The 22,298-nt window shown below is 41.4% G+C and overlaps 1 protein-coding gene across 1 annotated transcript in view; it reads left to right on the top strand.

Annotated features, from left to right (window-relative positions):
* Positions 1-22,298, top strand: part of RASEF (RAS and EF-hand domain containing) — an 83,602-nt gene that overhangs the window by 19,254 nt on the left and 42,050 nt on the right. The window contains exons 2-4 of the mRNA XM_052645325.1: positions 12,386-12,532; positions 15,293-15,383; positions 21,023-21,118. Of these exons, the coding sequence (XP_052501285.1) occupies positions 12,386-12,532; positions 15,293-15,383; positions 21,023-21,118 (334 nt within the window). The remainder of the gene's footprint in view (positions 1-12,385; positions 12,533-15,292; positions 15,384-21,022; positions 21,119-22,298) is intronic.

Genomic DNA, 22,298 nt, shown 5'->3' with positions numbered 1-22,298 from the left:
TTTCTCTAGTTGAGGCAAGCGAGGGCTACTCTCTAGCTGCGTTGTGTAGACTTCTCATTGTGGTGGTAGAGCACAGACTCTAGGGTGCTCAGGCTTCAGTAGTTGCACTGTGCAGGCTCAGTAGTTATGGCCCACAGGCTTAGTTGCCCTGTGGCATGTGGGATCTTCCCGAATCAGGGATCAAACCTTCGTCTCCTGCGTTGGCAAGTGGATTCTTTACCAGTGCGCCATCAGAGAAGCCCCTATAAGCTTATTTTTAAGCTTGCTGCTGCTGCTGCTGCTACTACTGCTACTGCTAAGTCGCTTCAGTCGTGTCCAACTGTGCGACCCCATAGACAGCAGCCCACCAGGCTCCCCGTCCCTGGGATTTTCCAGGCAAGAATACTGGAGTGGGTTGCCATTTCCTTCTCCATTTTTTTTAAGCTTATAGAATCTTAAAGACGCTAATAAGAATATTTTCAGATTTACAGAAAAATTGTGTAGACAGTACAGAGAGTTCGTATATAACCTGTATCCACGTTCCCCCATTATTAACATCTTGCACTGGTGTAGTACATTTGTTAAAGTCATTGGAATGATATTGACACATCATTAGCAAATAGAGTCCCTACTTTATTCAGATTTCCTCAGTTTTTCCCTGGTGTCCTTTTTTAGTTCCATCATTCCATCCAGGGCACCACATTGTATTTAGTTGTCATATCTCCTTAGGCCCCTCTTGGCCATCTTGGACAGTTAAATATTTCAAGCAGATTACACATTTATCAGCATCTTTATTAAGGACAGGAACTTTGGTGCATTAGGCATGCACTTTTGTTATGTGAAGACATTGCTTCTAAAAGGATTTATTTCCCAAATATAAAAAGCATTACCAATACAATTAAGCCATACTAAAAATGGTTAAATCACAGTAGCAAGGACACTCTAGTTACTGTCTATTGCTCTGTAGCAGGGCTCTCCCCCTTCTGTTTTCTATACCCATTCCACATACACTGTGCCTGTGATTTCCTAGTTTCCTGTCAGTTTGGCTGAAAGGCTGCCCTGCAGCGCTGTGCATCTGCAGGCAGCAGCACAGCTGGCGGGTTCTCCCGGTGGCCTGCAGGGCAGCCCTCTCCATCGTTCTCCATCAGCATTGAGACCAGTCACAGTGATCTGTCTCCAGCTTCTCTTGCCTATGCTTAATTTGTTTTATCAGTGAGTATCCCTGTTTCCCCACTCCTGCAAGGAAAATCTTAGTTATATTGTGTCTAGAGAGAGTCAGGATAGGAGAGATGAGTTATCACTGATTGTCTTCTGATTTAGCTACACATTAATGAGAATGTTTCCAACTGCACAAATGTCTCACTACCAGCTGAACAAAGGTGAAAAGAGCACATCTACCAACTCATCTTGACTTATTTTAACACAGCTGTTTATAACTTTAATGCACGGTGTAATCGTTTTGATTACCGAAAAGGCGAAATGATAAATACTAAAGTGGACTGAATACAGGACAACAGGCTTAAACTGAAATTGTTCCTGGCAAACTTGAGAAGGTGATATGTGTCATCTAAAGGGAAAATTTAGCATAGAAACTGACATGACACTCTTCAGTTTTTCCCAATCCCTCTCTTTCTTGCCAAAATAGACATTTTCAGTGAAAAATAACTATAATACACTAACTTTGTACTAACATTACTAAAAGGATTCTAAAAGGATTTATTTCCCAAATATAAAAAGCATTACTGATACAATTAAGCCATACTAAACATGGTTAAATCACAGTAGCAAGGACACTAACATTGCTAGACTGCACTAACATTACTAGATTATGCCTACATTTGACTTGACTTGAGGTAAATTCATAGAAGAGAAATATTGGGAGAGTGGATGTGCATTATAAGTTAAGAATTCTGAAATAAAGAGGTGCATATTCCCACATATACCTGTTTACAATCTGCATATATAAGCACATTGATAATGTGATGTCCATAAATGAAAAAATTTGTTATGGACCTAGGGGCAAGATGTGAGCAAAGGCTTATTTTCCTGGATTATTGCCCCATCCCCATTCCTGTGCTCAGGGCCTTATGCTAATAGACTATAACAGGAATCAAAGTAAGGCCCATTTGGCCCTTTGCCTGTTAGTATAAATAAAGTTTTATTGGCACACAACCAAGCTCATTCATTGATTATTGTTTATGGCTGCTTTCATGCTACAATAGCAGAGTTAAGTAGTAACAGCGAAGATGGTAATATTTTATATCTGGTGCTATAAGAAAAGATTTACTGACCCCTGGACTATATACGCTTTGCAGACTGACCTCAAGTGTGACCCAACTCTCATTTGTCAGTTTCCCTTGCACTGGTCCCAGAAGACGACATTTCTGTCCAAGGGGCTTCCACACCACACAACTTTCTTCCTTTCAGCCTTTTTCCAAAACACAATGTATTGATAGAAGCAGACAGGAAATTATCACCTACTTCTGTCTAACTCATTTGAGTAGAAGAGTCAAAAAGAATAATGGATTGTAACAATGGCTAACGTCTATCAATTACCTACAGCATGCCTTGTGCTGTTGAGTGTACTTCAGTACAGTTAATCCTCATTTTCGTGATAGGTTCCAGTACTATACCCACATTGTACCTGAGGACACTGGAGCTCAAGAGATTAAGTGTTTTGCCCTGGGTCAAGAAGCCAGGACGTGCTGAGGAAGCGTTTGAATTTGGCCAGGCTGTCAGGCATACCCCATGCGCTATTCCTTCCTGACTTCAGAAGCCCTCAGCTGTTGGATGTGAGCCATCTCTAAACCTTCAGCACAGTACCTCTTGCTGGCTCTGTCTTCCTCCCTCCATTGGCAAACTCCCATTGAAACTAAATTTCAATGATTTTAAATAGAAAGAAATTTTCAATTTGAAATGTTTCTAGACTTTTAATACATCTCTTTAACATGCTCATCTTCCAGGAAGTTTCCATTTTAAACCTTTATGAGGAATTGTTAGCCAAATAAGTACTTTTGTGTGCATGCTCAATCGCTTCAGTCATGTCCAACTCTGTGCAACCCCATGGACTCTAGCCCGCAAGGCTCCTCTGTCCATGGGATTCTCTAGGTAAGAATACTGGAGTGGGTTGCCATGCCTTCCTCCAGGGACCTTCCACTTCCTGTAAGTACTTAGGCAAGTAAGATATTTTGAGGGTGGCATGAACCCAGGAGGAATTTTACCTACAGGAGGTGTATTCAGGCTGGGGGAACTGAGGGATTCAACCGTGGTTGAATACCTGGACCAGGTCATCCTCTGACTCTGCAGCATCAAAACAACTGGAAAAAGTCCAGGCCACTGGACTGGATGTCTTTCCCAGTCTTGGGGGAGCAGCACCAAGTTGAATAGACCATTGTTTGTTTTCTCTAGAAGGGAGAACCAGTCACAGTTCCATAACTGAGTTAATGAAGATCCAAACCTATTGTGAGAACATAGACTCAAATCACTTCCAGTTACAGGCGGCCAGCACTAGGCTGTTAGCAGGCAGAGGCATATCCTGTCTGGAAAGCAAGCCTTGAATTAATGCTGGGAACTAATGCTGCCCTGTTCTAGCAGCACTGCTGGAGTTTGGCTGCTGGAATTTATTTTCCACTTAGTTGGGGCTTATTCTGAGAGTACGTGTACTATGTAATAAATTTTAAAACCATTCATTTTCATTAACTTGTATGTCCCCTCAATTGACATATGACAGTCTGGTTTGTTCAAGGCAATACTCTGCTGGTATTACCTGAATAGGAATATATTTATTATTCTTACTCCCAAAGAGAAATAACTATCAGATTTTTTTCAAGTCTTTATTTTAGAGCAGTTTTAAGTTCACAGCGAAATTAAGAGGAAGGTACAGAGATCTCCCATATACTGCACTGCTCCCACATGTACACAGCCTCGCCCGTTAGCAACAACTCCCACCAGAGTGGTACAGTTGTTATAGTTGATGAGCCTACATTTATACGTCATCACCCAGTTCCTTGTTTTAGATTAGGATTCAGTCTCGCTGTTGTACATTCTATGTCTTTGGACAAATGTACAATGATGTGTAGCCTTCTTTATGGTATTATACAAAGTATATTCAATGCCTTAAAAATCTCTGTGCTTCACCTGTTCATCTACCTCCCTGCTCTGCAACCACTGACAACCACTGATACTTTTACTATCTCGAAATGTTCCCTTTTTGATAACGTCATGTAGTTGAACTTTGGCCACCTGAGGCAAAGAGCTGACTCACTGGAAAAGACCCTGATGCTGGGAAAGATTAAGGGTAGGAAGAGAAGGGAGCGACCAAGGGTGAGATGGTTGTATGGCATCACTGACTCGATGGACATGAGTTTGAGCAAGCTCTGGAAGATGGTGAAGGACAGGAAACCTTGGCATGCTGCAGTCCATGGGGTCACAAAGAGTTGGACACAACTTAGCAACTGAACAACAACAATAATTTAGTAATATATATTTAAAGTTCCTCTATGTCTTTTCATGGCTTGATAGCTTATTTATTTTTAATGCTAAAAAATGTTCCGTTGTCTGGTTGCTGAATAATATTCCATTGTCTGGATATACCACAGTTTATTAATTCATTTACCTACTAAGGGACATCTTGGTCACTTCCAAATATTGACAGTTATGAATAAATCTGCTGTAAGAATAAATCTGTGTGGACTTATGTTTTCATCTCCTTTGGATAAAAAACAAGGAAATCGATTGCTGGATCATATGGTAAAAGAGTATTTAGTTTTATTTCAATTTGCCTAATTGTCTTCCAAATGGCTATACCATTTTGCATGCCCAGTAGCAGCCAACGAGAGTTCCTGTTGCTCCACATCCTCAGTAACATTTAGTGCTGTCAGGGATCTGGATTTTGGCCATTGTAATATGTATATAGTTATAGTTCATTGTTATCATTTGTATTTCCCTGATAACATATGATGTAGAGTATCTTTTTCATATTCATTAGCCATCTGTATATCTTCTTTGATGCGATATCAATTAAGGTCTTTGATCAATTTTATAATCAGGTCATTTTTCTTATTGAGTTTTAAGAGTTCTTTTTATGTATTGGAAAACAGTCCTTTATCAGATGTTTATTTTACAAATATATTCTCCCAGCTTTTGACTTATCCTCTCATTCTCTTGACATTGTCTTTTGCAGAGCTGTTTATTTTAATGAAGCCTAGGTTATTGATTACTTCTTTCTTGGATCATGCCTTTGGTATTAATCTAAAATGGCATTGCTATATCCAAGCCTATTCTGATTTTCTCCTAGGCTTCTCTTCTAAGAGTATGACAACTTTGCATTTTACATTCAGATCTGTGATCCACTTTAAGGTAGTTTTTATGAAGATCATAAAATCTGTATCTAGGTTCACGATTTTTCATGTGGATATCCAGTTATACCAGCATGATTTGTTGGAAGACTGTCTTTGCTTCATTGTGTTCTCCTTGCTCCTTTGTCAAAGTTCAGTTGACTGTACTTACGTGGGTCTACTTCTGGGCTGTCTCTTCTGTTCCACTGATGTGTTTGTCTATACAATCAGATTTTCAGTTCAGTTCAGTTGCTCAGTCATGTCCAACCCTTTGCGACCCCATGAACCGCAGCATGCCAGGCCTCCCTGTCCATCACCAACTCCCAGAGTCCACCCAAACCCATGTCCATTGAGTCAATGATGCCATCCAACCGTCTCATCCTCTGTTGTCCCCTTCTCCTGCCCTCAATCTTTCCCAGCATCAGTATCTTTTTCCAGTGAGTCCGCTCTTCACATCAGGCGGCCAAAGTATTGGAGTTTCAGCTTCAACATTGGTCCTTCACAATGAACACCCAGGACTGATCTCCCTTAGGATGGACTGGTTGGATCTCCTTGCAGTCCAACGGATTCTCAAGAGTCTTCTCCAACACCACAGTTCAGAAGCATCAATTCTTCAGTGCTTAGTTTTCTTTATAGTCCAACTCTCACATCCAGACATGACTACTGGAAAAACCATAGCCTTGACTAGATGGACCTTAGTCGGCAAAGCTTTTTAATATGCTGTCTAGGTTGGTCATAATTTTCCTTCCAAGGAGTAAGTGTCTTTTAATTTAATGGCTTCAATCATCATCTGCAGTGATTTTGGAGCCCAGAAAAATAAAGTCAGCCACTGTTTCCACTGTTTCCCCATCTATCTGCCATGAAGTGATGGGACCGGATGCCATGAACTTAATTTTCTGAATGTTGAGCTTTAAGCCAACTTTTTCAGTCTCCTCTTTCACTTTCATCAAGAGGCTGTTTAGTTCTTCTCCACTTTCTGCCATTTAGTTGTCTATAATTTTACATGTTCTATAATAAAGGAACGGAGAAGGCAATGGCACCCCACTCCAGTACTCTTGCCTGGAAAATCCCATGGACAGAGGAGCCTGGTGGGCTGCAGTCCATGGGGTCGCTAAGGGTCAGACACGACTGAGCGACTTCACTTTCACTTTTCACTTTCATACATTGGAGAAGGAAATGGCAACCCACTCCAGTGTTCTTGCCTGGAGAATCCCAGGGACGAGGGAGCCTGGTGGGCTGACTCTATGGGGTCACATAGAGTCGGATATGACTGAAGTGACTTAGCAGCAGTAGCAGCAGCATAATAAAGGAAAATAGAAGCTCATGAAAATTCCTGAGGCCCCACATTGCTGGATTAAATTACAGTAGACTGAGGTTTACCTTTGTATCTGTAAACTTGTTTCACAATCCTTTGCTTAATTCTCTGCTTCAGCCAGAACTTTGTGAAGGTGGGAATAGTTAAGATGTAAACTTGATCATGTCATCTCTTCCTTTAAACCTTCCAGTGTCTTACCACCCTCTCAAGATAACTGCTTCCTTGCATGTCTTATCTTTGTCATGCTTTCAGGCTCTGTACAGTCACCTTGCTCCTGTTAATACCTCTCCCAATCTAATGCTGCTGGCCCCTCCCCCACTCCAAGCTCCCCAGCCTCTTCCACTTACAGGGACTTCTGCTGGCCCCTCCCTTGCTTCCAAACCCCTCAGCCTATGGTTATTGGTTCCTGGGAGAGGTTACCCATACCCCGCTTCTGCCTCATTCGCATTTAGTCATGTTTCAGGTCATCATCCCCCAAGGCTTGGTCTCGTTCACCTGCTCTGGGCTGTCAGAGCATCTTATACTTAATCTTCATTGTGAGCCCCATAAGGGAAGGTACTCAGTCTGTTACTTAGCATTTTATTTCTAGGATCTAACATAGTGCCCTTTGGATTGTGTGGGTATTTCATTTCCCATGCTCAGATGTTAGGGTCATAGCATCAGTCTTCCAGCCATCCCTAATGTAGAATGATTACAGGGGAGGCCTGATGTGCTGCAGTTCATGGGGTCGCAGAGTCAGACACGACTGAGCAACTAAACTGAATGTAGAATGATACAGACATTGGCATGAATACTCTTTGCTTTTGTCTACAGAAAGTCATTTAAAGTTTTAAATATATATAACTTATAGTTTAAATAAGTAGTTTAGCTCTCTATTTCAGTGCTTAAAACAGCAAGACGTGGAATCTAGGGGGCAAATTTTCCTATCCACCTTACTGGTTCACCATGTTCTTTAGCCTGGAGTGGTGTTGCCTGTACCTGACTATAGTCCCCAGGGTTGTCCTGACACTAAAGGGGTCCAGGCTTTCTAAATACTGGCCTTACTACATTGTGTGTTAGTTGCTCAGTCTTGTCCAACTCTGTGTGACCCCATGGACTGTATGTAGCCCACCAGGCTCCTCTGTCCATGGGATTCTCCAGGCAAGAATACTGGAGTGGGTTGCCATGCCCTCCTCCAGGGGATCTTCCCAAGCCAGGAATCAAACCCAGGTGTCCTGCATTGCAAGCAGATTCTTCACCATCTGAGGCCCTACTACATTACCAATATATAAACACAGACAAATATGTGCTATGTTAATATGTAATATTAACATATTAAATATGTAAAACATTAATCCTGTGAAAGTATGTGACCTTTAGATTTTTTTTACCCATCTTAATGATACCTATTTTTTTCTCCTAACTTCAGATAATTTCCCTCTCAGCTTTAATGGAAATATTTACAATTTGCAATGTCTGTTTTCCAGGGATAATTTTACATTTTTAAGTTGTGACTTTTTCATCAGCAGTTTGCCTCTAGCACTGTCTTTTATACAAAGTCTTATAATTTATCAAACAAGAAGATGAAAAGGCTCAGATTTTAGACATCTAAAACCAGTTGGTAATCCAGAGCACGTTTTTCTCACTTCATTTGATCTCTTTCCTTAACATTTAAATTAGATAATTTTTGGTATGAGTAACTCTCTATGAACAGAAGAAAAAACTGTTTTTCATCTTGGCTGACTAACGCATACAACCCAACCCTGAATTTTTACCCAGTATTTGTCCAGTATACCTGTAAACAGGTCTACGCAGTGTTTGTGAATCCAAGCCCAGTTGTCTTATATGATTTAATGAATCATATGATTTAACCCTGGATTTAATGAATTCAGAATGTTCAGAGCCTTGTCACTACTGGGCACCCTTCTTAGCACCCAGAGGTACCACCCTGGGTCAGGGCCAGGAGAAGACAAGAGCTGTATGTACACTGTTGTGCGGTCTGCTTGTCTAACCTTTGACGTCAGGAGTGAGGACACTGGGAGAGGCTGGTGACTCCTGTCCTCTTGGAAGCAGAACAAAAGACTGTCTTGGCACCAAGCAGTGGCACCCAGCCTGTTGAGCTGAAGAATCTGTAGGTGTTTAGCTGCCTGTACAGGGTCTTACATAGAGGGACCAGGTATCATCTTTTGTTCAGATAAAGTATTTTTTGTTTTTGTTTTGTTTTTTCCATCAGGTGTGAAAATCTCCAACTGCACTGCATTCCAGTCTCTTGGCATAATCCCAGTGGTTCTCTAGTTTCACAGATAGGGACTAGATGAAGCAAGCGGGCAAAAGGAGGGGGAGTTGGAAGTGTGCAGTAGTGCTTTCCCCAAATAGCTTTAGGTAAATAAGAATTGATAAGGTCATCTCATCTTAGTCTTAGTCATGCCTCCATTCTTTAAAGGAGTCCCTTTGTAATATAGATGGTCCTTATAGTAGTAATACTTATCTTCCTCTAAAATAATTTTCAAAACATCTTGGTACATCAGTTTTTTTCCATTGGAAATATGCCCTTCAGACCCTTGAACAGCACATTAGTGCTTACTCTAGGCCTAGAGCTAGTTCTTCCCTGAGAGCTAGACTCTGGAGCCAGATGGGGTGAATTGGAATCCTGGCTCTGAGACCAGCATGGCACTTACCTCCTTTCCTCTGTGGTGAATAGCATACCAGTGATAACATCTTCATAGGGTTGTCACGAACGTTAAGTGACTAGTACATGTAAATGCTGAGATCACCCCAGGACTGCATATACTAGGAGCTTAATAAATGTCTGCTTCACTATATAAATGCTTCAGAATAGTCTTTTATTCCGTTGAAAGAGAGTAGATGGTGGCAGTAAAGATTTACCTTCGTCATAGAAGTTTTATTGTTTAGTTAATATGAAGCTATCAAGGAAGGAAGGAAGAAGGTAATTTAATCTGGAAGATGATGATTAAAAAAAAAACAAAATAGGAAAGTGTAATGCCAACTTTTTAAGTCCAAGTTGACTTTTACAAAGAACTTCCAAGTCTTAAGCTCTACAAAATACTAACTTCTTTCTCTCATGTTGGGAAGATTGATGTAGTCAGGCAATGTCTTTCAGCGTGGTGATCCAAACACATTTCATCACGTGTTTGGCCATGCTAGAGATTTTCACTTCAGCTGCGAGGGTGAGGAAAGGAGGAGAGAGGCAGAGGAGGAGACAGGTAGTGGTGGGGGTGGGGAGGAGAGAGAGCAGGGGTGTGAGAGTGCAAGCGAAATAGATACAAGAAAGAGATAATGAGCATGAATATCAGCTAGTTTTGAGCTAGCATTTTACAAAGGGTTTTAGCAGCCAAGCACAGAAGTGGCAAACACATCATTTCTGTTCCCATTCCATGGACTACAACTAGTCACATGGCTCCAGCATACCTGCCTAGGGTGCTGAAGAATCAGTTCTCCCCTATAAAAAGAAGCAGGGTCAATGTTACCATCTTTCTAAATTCCATATCTGTGCATTAATATACTGTATTGATGTTTTTCTGACTTACTTCACTCTGTATAATAGGCTCCACTTTCATCCACCTCATTAGAACTGAAATAGATCACCAGTCCAGGTTTGATGCATGAGGCAGGGTGCTCAGGGATGGTGCACTGGGATGACCCTGAGGGATGGGATGGGGAGGGAGGGGGGAGGAGGGTTCAGGATGGGGAACACATGTACACCCATGGCTGATTCATGTCAATGTATGGCAAAAGCCACTACAATATTGTAAAGTAATTAGTTTCCAATTAAATTAATCGATTAAAGAAAACAAACAAAAAAAGCAGGGTAGATCCCAGCTAGTCCCTGATACAACAGTTAACCATGTAACATATTTCCTGCTAATGGCAGACATTTCCTACAATTAACCTATTTGTACCCTTCACTGTAAACTATTCCTGACATTCTGTATAATAACAGAACCAGCAAAGGACCCAAGAGAATGTACATACATTATGCTTCTTTCTTATTTTAGAAATTTTCAGAAATTCAGGGAATTTTATGAGATATCTACTTCTGAACATTTTATTGCTGTACAGTTAGCCAAGAGATAAGGACTCTTGGTGACTATTTTTTTATTTTATTTTTAATTGGAGAATAATTACAATATTGTGATGGTTTCTGCCATACATCAACATGAATCAGCCATAGGTATACATATGTCCCCTCCCTCTTGAACCTCTTCCCCATCCCACCCCTCTAGGTTGTTACAGAGCACCATCTTAATGGCCATCCTTCACAGGCAGGTTCCTATTAACAAGAAAGTTTTTATGCTTTGTATACCACTGGTAGTCAGTACACGAAAAAAGGTAAAGAAGTTAGTGATCCATTAAAGTACGGGACAGTCTAAAAGTAGACTTTTTTTTCTTTTTTTTTTTTGCTGCCCTTTAATGTAAGGCTGACTACTGTGGGCAGTGTTTGTACTCAGCTCTGATAGGAATGAGTACCTCGTATCACCAAATAAATTGACATATTCCTGCAGATTTATTAATAATAATTCACATGAGCCATTCTTTTGGATCATAATTGGCCTTTACATACATCAAGCAGTTTATTTTTAAGAGCAAACCCTTGGAGAGTTTATAACTACATGGACACACCTCAGGGCCATGCTTAACTAAGCTTCGGGTTAATGTATACCTGACACTTTGCAGTGTTTCATAGTGATTGGAACGAGTTTGAATCCCATTTCTTCTGCCGAGTTTCAGATGTTTGACACCACTAGGAAGCAATATAATGTAATGGTTGGCCTTGTGATCTGTAGTATCAAATTGAGTTTGAATCCCAACTCCACCATTCAGTCAGTATATGAGCTTGGAAACTTTCACTGTTTGCTATGGTTGCCTAGGTATTTCTGATAGCATATATTTCTGACTGGGTGGCCTAAACAAGAGAGATTTATTTTCGCACAATTCTGAAGGCTGGAAGTTTAAGATCAAGGTATTGGAGGGTTGCAGGTGAGAGCCTCTCCCCTTGGCTTGTCACTGGCCGTCTAACCGTGTCTTCATATGGTCTTCCCTCGGTATCTCTCAGCATGTGAGCTCCCAGACTTGGGTCAAGGACACCACTAGCCTCACTGACTCAGTCCTTTGTTCCCCAGCAGGTCAGCTGCCCAGTCTTGCCAGGTTTTCTTTTGAAATGACCCCAAAATATTTGGCTTTTACAAATAATAACAGGTATGAGGATTCTCACATATAAATAAATGAAATAATTTTTAACTGACTATACAATTATAGGTATATGTACTATTATGATCATAAAGTCTGAAATACGTCTTATAGGGGTTGGTGGAACATGTTATAAGTAATTAGTTGGTTGCCTAATTTTTTTCTATAAATCTATGTGTAAAAGAAAGGAAATAGCCAGCAGTGACAAAAAATATCCTTCCCTATCAGACCTGTGAAGAAGGCCTCCATCTTCTGATATTAAATCACCACTTTGTACACATTGTACACCTTTTATAATCATATTGTACAACCTAAATATATACAATTTTTGTTTGTCAATCATAATAAAGCCAGGAAAAAATGAAGTTGCTGTTCACTGTTAAAAAATAATAATAATATGTAGAATAATGCATTAGCATCTCTGACTTCTGTTTTCCCTCCATTCTGGTCATTTTGTTGTTACATTTTTCTTCATTGGTTCTTAAATATCTCTTTTTGAAACATATTCTGAAAATTTGAATTTTTTTACTTGGTTTTATTTAATTTTTAATTTAATTTTTTTGGACAGAAAAGAACAAGTTAGTACCTTGTATCAAAACATCAACCTCGTGGAGCCAAGACTGATTCAACCATATGAACATGTTATAAAGAACTTTATCCGTGAGATCAAACTTCAGAGCACAGAAATGGAAAACCTGGCCATTGCAGTGAAGAGGTATTAAAGTCTTTCCTCTCTCCATGGCAAAAGGGGTCCTTTAACTGGCTCTCTGACCAAGTGGCACAAGATGAAACACATTATCATGTTATGATACGGGGGGGACTACCCAAACCTGAGGAATCTGGAGCCTTCTGAACTAAGCCAGCACGAGGGAAGCTGAGTCTGGCAGTACTTTGTAATGTCAGCCAGCAGTCCATCAGCATGTCCCCATGATCCTGTCATATAAACCTTTCAAGGGCTGTGATCCATATGGAACTGCTCAAAGAGTTTCATTATCTTATATCCAGCCACTTGAAACCTACAGGAAACTTTTCATCCAGAGAGAGGCAGGCAGAGACTCTATTTGAAGCCTGACCTTGTCACTGACAGGGGAGTGACTCTGGGTGGATTACTTCTCTCCCTTAGTCTCAGGTTCTGCAGCTGCAAAGTGAGGCTATAAATTTTCACCTCCTCAGGGTGTGGAGACTTCATGGGTGAGTCATGGGTGATGCCCTTGGCACTGGGCTTACCACATGGTGAGTGCTCAGCAGTGCTCCTTTCCCTCTCTCTAGCCCTCCTCACCAGCTTAAACTGAAAGTCTGAAAACCTCTAGCCCCTGACTCTCATCAGACAGTTTATGAGAAAGCCACAGCTGGCTCACACAGACTTTTTTAATGGTTTTAACAGCAATACAGTGCCAAAGAAAAATTTATATTTGCAATATAAATATAATTTATATGTTACAATCCAAACATCAGTGAAAACACACTCACTCCCTGTATATATATGTACCCACACAGATACATGAGACACACATAGATATACACATTCACACAGGTGGCCTGTAAGGATAGTCCTGTGTAAACCCATCGGGAAGAAAGAATGGCGTTCTCTCCCCTCTGTTCTCCTTCCCAGCCAGGCTGCTGTCCACTGTGGAGGGAGTGGAACTCTTGATGCGTCTCTCCCCTCTACTTCTGTGCGTGGGATCCGAAGTCAGGCTCTGGTCTAAACACAAGGCCTCTTAAAGGCCGCTTCACTGAGCTGACAGAAACCTCACTGAGGTGTTTAGGTGACTCCTGTAAACATTCTCTTAGCTTCTTGACTAAGGACCATCCGTCCTCATGTGTTTTGGGTTGGGGGAGGGCCTCAGGCTTTTCACTCCACCCTTGCATCTGAAGAAGGGATTCCCAGTGTCCTAGTAGGAGCCCTGGACTAAGGTTAAAGTGGGCATCCCCAACATGCTGGACACATTACTGGGAGTTGTATCTTACTGCCATGGGGTCACAAAGAGTCGGACACAACTGAGCGACTAAACTGATTGACTGAGTCTTACTGGGGCAAACAATGTGTCATTATAGACTACCCTGATTTAACCCTCCAAAAAAAAAAAAGAAAGAAGAAAAGAGTTTTTAGAAGTTAAGAAGGCAGAGAGGACACATTCGAGAGCAGTCCTGAATGCCCAGATGTTTGGCACTGGATGTCTAGAAGAAATGGCTGAGGAAAATGAACATATAAAGGGAGAAACAAACATGTGGCTTAGCTGCTGACAGCCCCAGAGCTGACCAATAAAACCTGAAAGTTTCTGTGGAGATACATGGTGCCTGCGTTTGAAATAGCAAGTGTTTTAAACAGACTAAAACTAGATGACAGTCCAGACTTGGTTAACATAACCTCAGCAGGCTGTAAGGTGAGGAGGAAGGTAACGGGAGCGAAAACAGTGATAAGTCACCCAGAATTTTACTTTGGGGTCTTCCCTTCACCCATCAATGCTTGTTTGGAACCTTATATAGAAATTAAACTAATGAGCAAATTGTATGAGAGGGAGTAAATGAATTAGAAGCAGGTAGGATGGTGTGGTGGAAGCCATTAGACTGGAAGACAAAGGCCTTCTACTGAATCCTGTTTCTCCTTTTATCAACACCATATCATTGGGGCAAGTAAATTGACTCTAAGTCCCATGGTGGCTGCTTTCAAGTCACAATCTAGTTGAGTAGACAAGACATATGCATGTGAAAATTTAGATAATTGGACATCGAGCTGAGATAGAACAAAAATAAAATTTAGGGCTTAATCTGAAGCCTCAATTATTGTAAAGTGACAGATGTCTTCATACTGGACAATTATTAAATAAAACTATCTGAACATCATCTCAAAGAAATTTTCCTGTTTCTAACTTTCTAGCAGTTCAGTATGCTCTGCCGCCATAGAAATAACATTTATTATATTCATAAAAGAAATAGGAATTTTCTAAAGGGCAACAGTATCTACATTGCAAAACTTTAGGAAACTGACTAGAAATAATTTTTGAGATCTTTTTTCCCACTTAACTATAGCATATAGCATTGTGTGTTTCATGTAATAAAATTTCAGAATTGTATGTATCCATGGAGGGTTTTTTTTTTTTTTTTTTAATCCAGTGTTTTAGCTCAGCAGCAAAAAAGATTTTCAGTGTTGTGGCTCAGCAGCAAAAAAAATTTTCAGAATTTACTGAGAGCCTCTCAGTAATCTGGTATCTTTCTCTGTTCTTTGTTACAGTATAGTTTGATACCGTTTAATCTATTCTGTTCCATTTATTTAATATCTAGTTTCAATGTCCCTTTACACCCAGCTGGTCAAATTGCCAATCTCACTTTATTATGTGGAAGGAATGGGGAATATTATTTTAAATGGTAGGTTTCTCATCTGTAAAATAGCTTGAAATAGCTGAGGTCAGAATTTTCTCTTCATGCTGCAAGGCCAAGAGTATAATGAAAAGGTGTGTACCCTCTTGAATTTCAGAGCCCAGGACAAGGCAGCCATGCAGCTGAGTGAGCTGGAAGAGGAAATGGATCAGAGGATTCAGGCTGCAGAACACAAGACACGGAAAGATGTGAGTTTGTGGGCCCGGCCTGTTTATGCAGTGAATCCTTGGACTACCTTTTATGTACGGGGCACGGGGCATTCTCTGGGTACAGCACATCCAGGTTGCCACAGGCACTCTCAACAAGGGCTTTGTTGGTGCTGGTTTTGAGGGGGATAGATGAAGGAAAAAGAGACAGAGAGAAAATAAGCAGTCAAATACAGGGGCTAATTTCAGATGGCAACAAGCTCAGTGAAGAAATATCATGTGTGGTAGACAGGCTGCTTCAGACTTGGAGGTCAGGGGCCTCCTTGAACAGGGGACAGGAGAGCTGAGGCCTAAAAGAGAAGGCCGAACCCATCTTCTTAGAGGAGGTTGGCTTCACCCTTAATACCACTGTCTCTCAGCCCATGGCCACTACTGCTTTAAATCTAAATTACAAGGACATGCCTGGGGTCCAGTGACTAAGGCTACAAGCTTCCAATATAGATGGTCCAGGTTTGATCCCTGGGCAGGGAACTAGATCCCACATGCTGCAACTAAGACCTGGGGCAGTCAAATAAATAAATAATATAAAGTAAATAAATCTAGATTACAATGAAGTTAAAACACTCTATTATGGTGGGATATGCTTTTATTTATCAGTACAGGAACTCTCATAGTTGGAAGTTGGGCGTTACCTTTAGTGACTTCCATAGGAGAAATAATTGTCCTTCTTCATTATAAAGTATATTTGAGTGATTAATGTTTACTGAAAACAGAAAAGAGACGTATTTCTTTTGAGTAGCTAATGTTAGGTTGAACATTCTCTTTTTTCTGTTTATTTTCCCCATTAACTCTGAGAAGGAAAAAATTGAGTGAGAAAGGCCTGGTTATTGGCCTCTGATAGACCTGCAATAGAGGAGATCTGGGTTCGATTCCTAAGCTGGGAAGATCCCCTGGAGGAATGCATGGCAACCCACTCCAGTATTCTTGCCTGGAGAATCCCATGGACAGAGGAGCCTGGTGGGCTACAGTCCAGGGGTCACGAGAGTCGGACAGGACTTAGCAACTAAACTGCAGGGCTTAGTTTGCCTCCCGGCTCTGCCCCATCTCAGTTAAGTGGCACTGGAAAAATCACCTGACCTCTGAGCCTTTGTTGTTCCAACTTTAGATAGGATAAGCCACCAACCTGCTTTAAGGAGGGTGGAGCCTGATGGTCTATATGCATGCCTAGCCTAGTGCTGAGGCGTGGTAGGGGCACCATGGCTGTTACCATTCTCCTCTTCCCATTGCTCTGCATACCTTGTAACCTTTCAGATTCTTCACCTTGCTTTGCTTTACCACATATATGCCTTCAGGTCACTTTGTTCTCTTATCTCTTAATAACGTGTTTAATAACTGTTTGGATATCATGTCATGTAAATGGCTCAGAGTCCATGGTCCAGGGTTAATGTAATGGTTATCTCATTCTTTTGTTAGCCCTTTATCTTTCTAGTCTAAAAACAATAACATCCTAATTTTTCTGCCTTTCCCCTCTCCAGCCATTTAATCTGCATTCATTCATTCATTGCACATATCAAGCACATGTTTTGTTCTGCAATAAATCTCTGCCTCATCCAGCTAAGCATTTCCCAAATTGGTTGTTGGTAATGGATACCCAGGCTTCCCAGGTGGCACAGTGGTAAAGAATCCTCCTGCCAGTACAGGAGACAGAAGAGATGCTGGTTTGATCCCTGGGTGGGGAACTCCCCTGGAGTAGGAAATGGCAACCTGCTCCAGTATTCCTGTCTGGAAAATTCTGTGGACAGAGGAGCTTGGTGGGCTACAGTCCATAGAGTTGCAAACAGTCAGACATGACTAAGCACACACTAGCACACAGTGGATACCTGACCACAGACTACCCGTTATAACTTCATGTTTTGTTCATTATAACATCTTCCTCGCTTTCCTTGGCTCTGGTACAGGGGTGGTGCATACGTGGCATCCACAGCAGCATTGCTGTGTCCCACAGAAATGGCATAAGCAGCCAGTGAGTCACTGCACAGACACAGTCTCTGAAAACCTCAGCACATGCTGCCAGCAGAGCACATTTGACCGTGGGATGACACCTATTTGTTAGTCTGTCCCAGTCTCCTAGTCTGTCTGGAATAACATGTCTAGGCTGATTGAAGACTTTCCGTAACTTACCTCTACTAAGCATGTCTCGCCTGGCTCTCCACGGCTTATTGCTGTGCTTTCACTCCAGCTGTTTTCTTGGCCTTGATGACTCCTTTCCACTTTCCTAAATTTTGCAAAGCTCAGAGAAAGCCTTCCCTTCTCCCCAGTGCCCTGCCATAGTCCTGCAGCCACATTCACCTCCTCCTGACCTTGACTGCTCTTGCACAGGTAGTGTTTAGCCCATTGTGTCAATTAGTTTTTAAAAAATAAATGCTCTAACAGCTTTATGGAGGTGTAATGGGCAGGCAATAAACTGTATATATTCAAGGAGTAGAATATGATGAGATTTTTATATATACTGAGGAACCGCCATCACTGTCAAGATAATGGTTACATTCGCATACTGCTGGTTTCCATGCCCCTGTGTCATGCCTGCCTCTCAGCCCCTCCTTGTCAGAACCGTTTGGTATCTTCTCCAGTGAAGCATCTGTCAGAATTTTTTGTTCATTTTTAAAACTCCGTTTGGTTGCCTTCTTTTTTCTTTCTTTCTTTCTTTTTTTTTTTTTTTTTTTGCCACACCACAGGGCAAAACGTGTGGGTTCTTAAATCCCCAACCAAGGATCAACTCTGTTCCCCTCACAGTGGAAGCATGAAGTGCTAACCGCTGGGAACCAGGGAAGTCCCTGGTTGTTTTCTTATTATTGAGTTTTAGGAGTTGTTTATATATTCTTATCTGTAAATATTTCCTCCCAGACTGTGACTTATCTCTGCATTCTCCTAACAGTGTCTCTAAAAGAGTAGACATTTTTTGGGTTTTTTTCAGTGCAGTTTGTCAGTTTTTTCTTTCATGTATCCTGCTTTTGATATTTGAGAAATCTTTGCCTAACCCAAGGTTGCAATGATTTTTCTCCCATGTTTCTTCTGAGTTTTATTGTTTTAGGTTTCATATTTAGGATCCATTTTGCAAGGCATGGATCAAAGTTTGTATTTTTTTGCATGTGCATGTCTAATTGTTTCAGCCCATTTGTTGAAAATACTGTCTGTTCTCGGTTGAACTGCCTTTGCACTTTGTCCAAAATCATTTTTCTTTATCTGTGTTGAGTTTATTTCTGGGCTTTCCATTCTGTTCCATGGGGTCACAAAGAGTTGGACACGACTCGGCGACTGAACAACAATGGCAACAATGCTGGTATTGCATTGTCTTGATGACTGTTGCTTCATAAATAACTCTTGAAATCAAGTAAAATTAATTCTTCAACTTTGTTCTTTTTTAAAGTTTCTATTTTAGGTCCTCAATTTCCATAGAATCAGGTTGTTGTTTGTTTAGTTGCTAAGTTGTGTCCGACTCTTTGCAACCCCACGGACCGTAGCCTTCCAGGCTCCTCTGTCGATGGAATTCTCCAAGCAAGAATACTGGAATGGGTTGACATTTCCTCCTCCAAGACTCAGGTTGTCAGTTTAAAAAAACAAAACAAAACTCTGCTGGGGTTCGGCTGGACTTCATTGCATCTATAGATCAATTGGAGGAGAACTGGCATCTTAATAATAATGAATGATCCACATACTTAATATATTCTCTGTTTATTTAGGTCTTATTACACTCAGTTTTACACTATAAACTTAAAACTTTACTGGAATACAGAACACAGGATATAAAATTCCATAATATGTTAAGAGAAAAAGAAAATTAATAGCTATTTAGGCTCATGAGAGCTATAGCCCCTGACCTCCAAGGGTGCCCTTTTGCCATTCTCTGTACCAGGGGCAATACATATGAGAAGTACCAGCCTGTAAGCAGCACTTTGCATGGAAATTTGCAGTTGGTGTGATTTGTATTTAGATAAGGGAAACAGTGGAAACAGTGTCAGACTTTATTTTTTGGGGCTCCAAAATCACTGCAGATGGTGACTGCAGCCATAAAATTAAAAGACGCTTACTCCTTGCAAGAAAAGTTATGACCAACTTAGATAGTATATTCAAAAGTAGAGACATTACTTTGCCGACTAAGGTCCGTCTAGTCAAGGCTATGGTTTTTCCTGTGGTCATGTATGGATGTGAGAGTTGGACTGTGAAGAAGGCTGAGCACCAAAGAATTGATGCTTTTGAACTGTGGTGTTGGAGAAGACTCTAGAGAGTCCCTTGGACTGCAAGGAGATCCAACCAGTCCATTCTGAAGGAGATCAACCCTGGGATTTCTTTGGAAGGAATGATGCTAAAGATGAAACTCCAGTACTTTGGTCACCTGATGCAAAGAGTTGACTCATTGGAAAAGACTCTGATGCTGGGAGGGATTGGGGGCAGGAGGAGAAGGGGACGACAGAGGATGAGATGGCTGGATGGCATCACTGACTCGATGGACATGAGTCTGAGTGAACTCTGGGAGTTGGTGATGGACAGGGAGGCCTGGCGTGCTGTGATTCATGGGGTCGCAAAGAGTTGGACACGACTGCGCGACTGAACTGAACTGAAGATATAGTTGTAGTGTTAGTCACTCAGCTGTATCCAGCTCTTTTGTGTCCCCCATGAACTGTACCCCACCAGGCTCCTCTATCCATGAGATTCTCCAGGCAAGAATACTGGAGTAGGTAGCCATGCCCTCCTTCAGAGGATCTTCCCAACCCAGGGATTGAACCTGGATCTCCTGCATTGCAGGTGGATTATTTACCATCTGAGCCACCAGGGAAGCCTTGAAAAAACAGTGAACACACCAGGTCTTCCTGAGTCCTGATAACATGATGGGACTCAGGCAAGTGATGGGGCCCTTGGCTGAGCCAGAGCTTTTCATTAAACATAGCAGTATTTAATTAGCTAGTTAATTGATGTGCTACAGCCCTCTATCACAATCAAGTAGTGGCCTTAGAGGTGTCACCCCAGGTAATGTGTATATATAGGTTGTAGGATTCTGCAGTTCCTTCACTCTTGTAGGTTTCCATTCTGGAAGTGCTGGGCATCTTAAGTTTGGTTACTTCCCTTATGCCTTCTCACCATGTCTGTGTAGAAGATTTGGGATCAGCCTTCAGTTCAGTTCAGTTCAGTTGCTCAGTTGTGTCTGACTCTTTGCAACCCCATGGACTGCAGCACACCAGGCCTCCCTGTCCATCACCAATGCCCGCAGTTTACTCAAACTCTTGTCCATTGAGTCAGTGATGCCATACAACCATCTCATCCTCTGTCATCCCCTTCTCCTCCAGCCTTCAGTCTTTCCCAGCATCAGGGTCTTTTCCAATGAGTCTGCTCTTCACATCAGGCAGCCAAAGTATTAGAGTTTCAGCTTCAACATCAGTCCTTCCAATGAACATTCAGGACTGATTTCCTTTAGGATGGATTGGCTGGATCTCCTTGCAGTCCAAGGGATTCTCAAGAGTCTTCTCGAACACCACAGTTCAAAAGCATCAATTCTTTGGTGCTCAGCTTTCTTTATAGTCCAACTCTCTTGGTTTGACACAAAATGTTTCTCACCTATAGTATTTTGAAGAGCCTATTTCAATCAACAAATTGGTTTTGTTGTGTGTGTGGTTTTTTTTTTCCAGGAAAAACGCAAAGCTGAGGAAGCCCTGAGTGACCTCAGGCGTCAATATGAAACAGAAGTGGGAGACCTACAGGTGACGATAAAGAAACTCAAGAAGGTAGGTATAGGGCAGCTCGACTGAGGGATAACTTCAGTATCTCAGTGTGTCTAAATTTTTAGCAACTAAAAACATAGGGAATCATATTGAAGCTGTGGATGGATCAGATATCAGAATCAAATTGGACTCCTTGGCAAGAATTTTTTTAAAGGCCTCAATTTCTTTTTCTAAGGGCAGCATATCTTTTGCGTAGATCTAATGGATATTTCTGATCCCTTGAACAGTTGTCCATCAAACCTCAGTTTTCTTTCCATGTCTTTACCAAGTGCCCTTGAGTCTCATGTGTCTGGTGGACTATCTTCTCATGACAGCAGCAACAGTCTTTCCTGGTCATGTAGTCCTTCACCAGCTTACTACAGGTTACATGTATTCACTGGATATTTATTAAATGAAATGAATATTTCTCTTCTCTGTAGCAAGTTCCAGATCTAGAGGACCCCTGATCAGAGCACAGGGTGGGAGAGAACCTATTGAAGTGAAAGCAAAGGTGTGATTGGTTTTGGCCTTTGTTCTATTTGTTTTCTAAAGATTAGGGTCCATTTTACTGTGTGGTGTGCTGGTAGGTGTTTAACAACAGGCTCTGGAGGAATTCCCCTGTGGTCCAGTGGTTAGTACTCTGAGCTTCCCTTGCAGGGGTTGTGGGTTAGATCCCTGATGGGGATAAGATCCCACATGCCATACCTGGCACAGCCTGAAAAAAAAAAAAAAGCAGGCTCTGGAAAGGGGAGGAAAGAAGGAGGATTTCTGATATTTGCCAATTTCCTTAGTATAAATATTTCCACCATTACCAATTTCAAGCTGCCAAGTTGACATCACTGAATGCAGTTTGGGAAGTCTTGCTTAAAATAAATAGGCTCTCACCTGCTGATATACATTTTCTCCAGCAAAGTATTGGATTCACTTCCTGCATGTGGATTGTCTCCATAACTAATAGAAATATCTTAGCTAAAATGAAAACAGGTACTTAAAAAATAGTCGTCCCTGCAAGTGGCACCGTGAATGTGGGCACATCACTTTGCTTCTCTTATCGGTCGTACAATAACCTTTAATGCTCCTTTCAGTGCTCATACTGAATGAGATTAAGTGACAAATGTATTTTGTGGGTTATTGTAATTTAAACCTCTGACATATTAAGAATTCTCCCCAGCATTGTTCTTGGAAAAGTATTATCAATGTCAAC

This window comes from Budorcas taxicolor, chromosome 8 (assembly GCF_023091745.1).
Source record: "Budorcas taxicolor isolate Tak-1 chromosome 8, Takin1.1, whole genome shotgun sequence".
Lineage (NCBI taxonomy): Eukaryota > Metazoa > Chordata > Mammalia > Artiodactyla > Bovidae > Budorcas > Budorcas taxicolor.
The sequence above is the reverse complement of the archived record's forward strand: the minus strand, read 5'-3'. Positions and strand labels throughout refer to the sequence as shown.